General features: G+C 37.5%; 1 protein-coding gene across 1 annotated transcript; it reads right to left on the reverse strand.

Annotated features, from left to right (window-relative positions):
- Nucleotides 1–2733: 2733 nt before the first annotated feature.
- Nucleotides 2734–5782, reverse strand: LOC135950842 (uncharacterized). The gene is made up of 4 exons (XM_065500370.1): nt 5393–5782; nt 4132–5238; nt 2901–4046; nt 2734–2784 (listed from the first exon to the last, which is right to left on the reverse strand). The coding sequence occupies exons 1-4, from the start codon at nt 5780–5782 to the stop codon at nt 2734–2736; spliced, it is 2694 nt and encodes an 897-aa protein (XP_065356442.1).
- Between the last annotated feature and the right edge of the window lie 991 nt (nt 5783–6773).

A 6773-nucleotide genomic window follows, 5' to 3' on the forward strand; every position in this document is an offset into this window, starting at 1 on the left:
AACCGAAGAATTTCAAAACCGCGGTTTCGGTTTTAAAAAATTGAAAACCGATCGGTTTTATTTCGGTTTTGAGATAATTTGCTAAATATTAATGTTATAGAAACAAAATCGGTTAAAAATATAGGAAATGCTATACGAATTTAAAATTCAAGTGGTGTCAATCAATACACCGCATGGGAAGAGTAAAGTATACACACTCGACATTTCGAAGGCATTCCGAGTGTGGCATGATGGACTAGTTTCGAAATTGACCTCGTTCGGTGTCGAGGTAGAATTTTCTCGTTTTATTTCTAGTTTCCTTCGTTGTCGTACTATAAGGGTAGTAATAGATGGTATTTGCTCCGAGAACTTCATATTGAACTCTGGTGTGGCTTCCGAGTTTGATTTAATTAAAAAACAACTTTTAAGAGCAACAAATATAAATTTACTTTATTTTCTTTACTTAGAATTTTAACAAAGTATAATATTTAGCGATGCTTTAAAACAATTTGTTTTCACTGTCTCTTTAACAAACTCAAAATAAAAAGCCCTTAATAATTGACTACAATGCCTTTTAAAGCAGTAGACGATCACCAGATAGAACCGTTATTAAGCAATTGTACAATAAGAAAAAAAGAGTAAACAAATGCATAAACATGTATGTCTGTATGTAGTTATTAACTGCATGTATGTACTTATATGTATATGTTTTGAGTGAAATGGGACAAACAAAATGTAATAAATAAAAGAAGAAAATATATAAATAATAAACAAACAGTGGCGGCAGTAACATTCCCCCCCTTGTAAGCGAATTAGGAATCGATGAGCTTGCCATCCTGAGTATTACCGACATCTAATACAGCTATTTTCGTTACGGGCCTCTCAAATATACTGGAACTGGTTCTGACTTTAACACGACGAACTTGACCATCTTTTGCGGTTGTTGTTTCAGTTATTACTCCCTTGGGCCAGTTGTTTCGAGGAAGCGTATCGTCCACTATTATAACTATATCTCCAACGGATGGTGGCTTAACTTTTTTGAACCACTTGTTGCGCCGGACTAAGTTAGGACCATATTCACGAACCCACCTTCTCCAAAAGTTATTTGAAAATTTCTGAGTTTGATGCCATCGTTGTCGTAGATCGTAGTTAGTTTCACATAACGGTTTGTATCCATCTGCGGATCCGAGGAGTAAATGGTTTGGAGTTAGTGCGTCGTCTTCAGCTGAGTCTAGAGCCACAAAAGTTAAGGGACGAGAGTTAATTATAAATTCAATTTCGCACAAAGCTCTTCTCAATGATTCGTCGTTAAATTTGAAGGCAGGGCACATTGCGCAAAGAACAGTTTTCACTGTACGTGCCTACTGCTACATATAATGGTCCAAAAAAGTCAATACCTACGTATGTAAAAGGGCGTTCGAAGCTGGCAAGTCTTGCTGCTGGTAAAGATGCCATTAATGGCGGCCGGGGTACAACTGACTGGTTCTTACATCGTTGACAGTTGGATCGCACACTCTTATAAAGGGTTCTCAACTTGGGAATGTAAAATTTTGATTTAATTTTACATAGTGTTGCTTCGTGAAGACAATGATGAAAATTCTCGTGGAAATTTCGGACCAACAAAAACGTAATATAATGACTATGTGGCAGAATAATGACGTTGTTACAATTTAACAAAACAACTCTACCGCAAGCGCGAATGATTTCGTGATCATCTAGAAAAACATTGAGCTGTTTAAGTTTACTTCCAGGATGTATCTTCTTATTATTTCGTAGACACCAAATTTCTTCTGAAAATTCTTTGGCTTGGGCATACTCGAACAAAATATTTTTCGACTTTTGTATATATTCGAACCGCATACCATCTGGTATTTTACTTCCACGGGTTTTAAACTTTAATTTTTCAATATATAGTAGAAATTGCGAGAGTGCCATTATAGACGCTTCCAATTTGAGAAATATTCGATATTAATAGAGAAACTGCTTAATTTATCAATAATCAATAAATGATTTCGTATTTCTTCATTATTGGGGCCTCCTAGGTCTGGACATTTAGGCCAAATATTCTTATCACCTTTCAAAAATACTGGACCATTGAGCCACATATCGTCGTCAGATGTACATATTTTGGTAGCATAGTCCGCAGGGTTTAATTTGGACGGCACCCAACTCCATTGCGTGACATTAGTAAATTCTAATATTTCGCCAACTCTATACATAACGAATGCCTTGAAGTTTTTAGGGTCTATTGAAAGCCATTTAAGAACTGTTTTTTAGTCAGACCAAAAGAAACATTCCTCACAGTTAAGGCGCGTTGCGCTACGAATTTTTAAGGCCAGTCTCGTTCCAACTAAAGCAGCTTGAAGCTCTAGACGTGGTATAGATATGGGCTTTAAAGGGGTGACTTTTGACTTGGCTGCAACAATTCGAATATCGACGTCATCATTATGCTGGATTCTGAAGTAGCATATTGCAGCATATGCATTTTCACCGGCATCTACAAATGTATGTAGCTGGACATTTACCGTCAATTTCAGCAGTTTAGAGTAACATCGCTGGATGACGATTGATGTTATTTTGACCAAATTACCAAGCCATGAAGACCATTTCGGAAGAAGATCGTCGCTTAATTCATCGTCCCATTTTATTCCTGACCGCCATATATCTTGTAGAAGCATTTTGAGACCAATAGTGTAATGGGAGACGAAACCCAGGGGGTCGAAAATCGACATTAGGACTTGAAGGACTTCCCTTTTAGTAGGGACCACATGCGGCTGGAACACATCTCTTCGAAGCCTCGAAAATCTAGAATTATATTGGAAAACGTCATTATTGGATTCCCAATACATACCAAGAATTTTTTCTATTGCTTTAAATGAGGTCTGATTTGCCGAGTCATCATCAGACAGGTGCTGTCTTACTTGCGCGGAATTAGTAACCCAGTTTCTCATATGAAACCCAGCAGCTGCATGAATCATTCGAACTTGAATCGCCAGTTCCTTCGCCTCTTCTTCGGTGTTCACACTATCGATAAAATCGTCCATATAATGATAGCACTGTATCGATTTCACAGCGCGAGGGTACATGTTCTTAAAATCACTTGCGTTTCTATTTCCAACAAAGTGAGCGATGCAGGGTGCGCAGCTTATACCAAAGGTCAGGGCCTTCATTACATAAACACATGGTCGTGGAATAATGTTGCCATTTTCGAACCACAAAAATCGCTGGGCATGCATGTCATCGTCCTTAACATTTATACGATGAAACATTTCTGCTATATCACCACAAATCGCTACTTGTCCCACACGAAACTCAATTAAAATGTTAAAAAGTGACGTAAGTAAATCAGGACCACAAATTAAAAAGTCGTTTAGAGACTTATTATGCGACTTTGCTGCTGCATCCCATACTAGACGAACTTTACCAGGTTTATTCGGATTTAGGGCAACAAAAATTGGAAGATACCAGGTACGACCTTCATGAGAAAACATTTCTGCCTCTGATACCCTTCGTGCATAACCTTTGGAAATAAGTTTATCGATTTCCGATTGCATAGTCTGCTTGAACTGTGGATCTTTATTGAATTTCTTTTGGAGACACTTTAGGCGATGACAAGCGACTTCATAACTCTCTGGCAATTGTGGGACTTCGTCTTTCCAGAGTAAACCGACTTCAAACTGTTGATTCTTCTTAATGGCGGTAGTTTCAAGAATTTGCATAGCTCTGTTGTTCTCCGACGACAAAATGTTTTTCTCTTGAGGAGTATCTAAGCCAAAATATTCCTCCACTTCATCGTGTAGATTTCTATATTGAGTATCGCACTCACATGTGTGTATATTTAGTGTAGAAAATGTATTTAAATCTGCGCCACTACCTTGCAGAGTCCATCCCAGACGAGTCTTTGTTGCAATTGGCTGAGTACGTCCGCCTTCTCTAATTTTTAAAGGAACAGCCAGTCTCCAATTGTTAAGGCCAATTAGAACCATCGGTTTTGCATTTGTATATGACTGTATAGGCAAACCTTTCAGATATGTGTTGTCCTTGACTATATCATCAAAATTTATAGACTGTATGGGAAGACCAAGATTATTTACTGTATGCACATCGTAAAGTGTGAATCTACTATCATTTTTGATGCTGGATAATTTTTACAGAATTGTTTTCAGATCGAGTTGTATCGCCAGTCCAACGTAGCTCCAAAGGTTCTTGTTTGCCGGTAAGTCCTAACTTATCGAAAAGGCTTTGCTCTATTAAGGTCACTGATGAACCTTCATCTAAAAATGCGAACGTCGTCAAAGAGCCACCATTCCAATATAGACGAATTGGGAGAATTCTGAAACACTGTTTGTCTTGACTACGGTCGTTGTGTGCATTTACACTTCCACTGCGCCCTTGAGTTGCTACTTCAACAGGGTTAGATGATATTGTATATTTATGTAACAAAGGATGATGTTTTGCCGTACAGTTGCTGATATCACACACCCTTTTTGAGAAACACTTACGCCGATGGGAATTTAAACACTGGCGGCACAATTTATTTTCGTTTACTACTTTCCACTTCGCATCTAAATTCAAGGACTGGAATTCACCACAATTCTGTATTTTGTGCTGCTCACTTTTACAAAAAACACAAAATAATTTGTTGCTGTGGTCTTGCTCTGAATGATTGTTTACAGATGCGGTCTTTTTACTACCTATGGGCGACACGACTTGGCTAGCTGCGGCTGCTATATTGTATATCCAATCGCTGAATGATTTCACCACTGGAACTATGTCATCCTTTATGTGCATAGCCCAACTCAACTTATGATTGTTGGGTAATTTATCAACTAAAGTTTTAACCAGAAGTGGATTATTTAAATGAGCCATTAAATTACATGCCTCCATAGTTGAGCAAATATTTCGTATGGTGAGTGCATATTCGATGATGCTGTCGAGCCTGTCCTTAAGTGGAGGGATTTTCGTTGCTTTCTCTATCATACTATCTAGAATATGTTCTGGGCGACCGAAACACATTTCAAGTGTTTGTATAATTTCACTCACCATAGATGGAATTAGCAATTTGCTTTTTACCAGTTCCTTGGCACGACCCCGAAGGCACGACTGTAAACGCATTAAGTTTTCAACATCAGTGTAGCCTGCTATTTCTGTGCTATTTTTATAATTACTGATGTACAGGGGCCAGTCTTCAGGATTGCCATCGAAATTTGGCAACTCCTTTGGTATCACCTGTCTTGCTGCAATTTGTGACACATTTGGCTGGAAATAAGACATGTTTAAAAAAGAATTTGAAGTTTGGCTTACATCACCTTGAGAAAGGATACTATATTTCTCCTCCAAATATTTTCTCTGTAGCTCTTTTTCTTCCTCCAGCATCTGCAACTGCAGTTGTGTATGTGATGACAAAAAATACATTTCTATCGCTGTTTCCCTGTTGTTGCATTGGTTGCGTTTGTGCTTTTTTATATGCACCTTTTTCAGGGCCAGCATTATGTTGATTAGGTGGTTGCACAGTATTACCCCATAACGATGGACCGGGCACATCTGAAAGTGGTCGCAAACCTGCGGTGAACTCGGCAGTGGCATTAACGGATGGTAGCGTTTGTGTAGCGGCGGTGGATGCGCTGTTTTTAATAACGACGGGCTGGTAGTTTCCACATGAGCAATTCCAACTCATATTTGCAACGTCACTATTTACTCTAACGCATTCAAAATGGAACCACTTATCACAGGAGTCACATTGCACCATGCGCTCCGTGTCTTTTGACTCACATTTATTACAATTAAATTCGGTTTGCGACATTTTAGTTTGTCTAATTTGAAACACGATTTATTTGAATATTTGTATTTTTTAATTTTATTAAAAACACGAAAAATTGTTTTAAAGAACTGTGGCTTCCGAGTTTGATTTAATTAAAAAACAACTTTTAAGAGCAACAAATATAAATTTACTTTATTTTCTTTACTTAGAATTTTAACAAAGTATAATATTTAGCGATGCTTTAAAACAATTTGTTTTCACTGTCTCTTTAACAAACTCAAAATAAAAAGCCCTTAATAATTGACTACAATGCCTTTTAAAGCAGTAGACGATCACCAGATAGAACCGTTATTAAGCAATTGTACAATAAGAAAAAAAGAGTAAACTAATGCATAAACATGTATGTCTGTATGTAGTTATTATCTGCATGTATGTACTTATATGTATATGTTTTGAGTGAAATGGGACAAACAAAATGTAATAAATAAATGAAGAAAATATATAAATAATAAACAAACAGTGGCGGCGGTAACATCTGGAGTTCACCAGGGTTCTGTTCTGTTCTTTCTCTTTTTTTAATTTTCATGAACGATTTACTAACAATCACTTCAAATCCGATTTATTCTTTCGCGGATGCCAGTAATATCTGTCACTATTTCTGAGATTAAACTGTCAAGAATGAATATGGACGACTCGATAAATCGTGACCTTATAACAATCTCCAGATGGGGTGAATTGAACCGAGTTAATTTCAACTCACTCAAAACTCAGTGCTGCCTATTGACACAAACGTCTTGAGATTTCACCAGAATCAATTCTTCGTATGGGTAACACAACTGTTATTTCAGATAACCTTTTGATTCTAGGTACGAGAATACAGTGCGACGTCCGTTGGAATCGTCATATATTCGATGTTGCGAAGGAAAAATTTAGGTGCTTGGGTTTCTTGAGACGGTGTCGGACATATTTCTCCCCTTCAGACCTTCTTCGTATATACACGAGCTTCATTCGTCCAAAAATGGAATATAATTCT

The sequence above is a fragment of the Calliphora vicina genome, chromosome 1 (genome assembly GCF_958450345.1).
Source record: "Calliphora vicina chromosome 1, idCalVici1.1, whole genome shotgun sequence".
Classification (NCBI taxonomy): domain Eukaryota; kingdom Metazoa; phylum Arthropoda; class Insecta; order Diptera; family Calliphoridae; genus Calliphora; species Calliphora vicina.

Coding starts and splice junctions, on each gene's coding strand:
- LOC135950842 (XM_065500370.1), bottom strand. CDS start 5,782: ATGTCGCAAACCGAATTTAATTGTAATAAATGTGAGTCAAAAGACACG. Junction 5,239..5,392: donor AGGGAAACAGCGATAGAAAT/GTATTTTTTGTC, acceptor TCTTATTTCCAG/CCAAATGTGTCACAAATTGC. Junction 2,785..2,900: donor GGGTTACTAATTCCGCGCAA/GTAAGACAGCAC, acceptor ATATAATTCTAG/ATTTTCGAGGCTTCGAAGAG.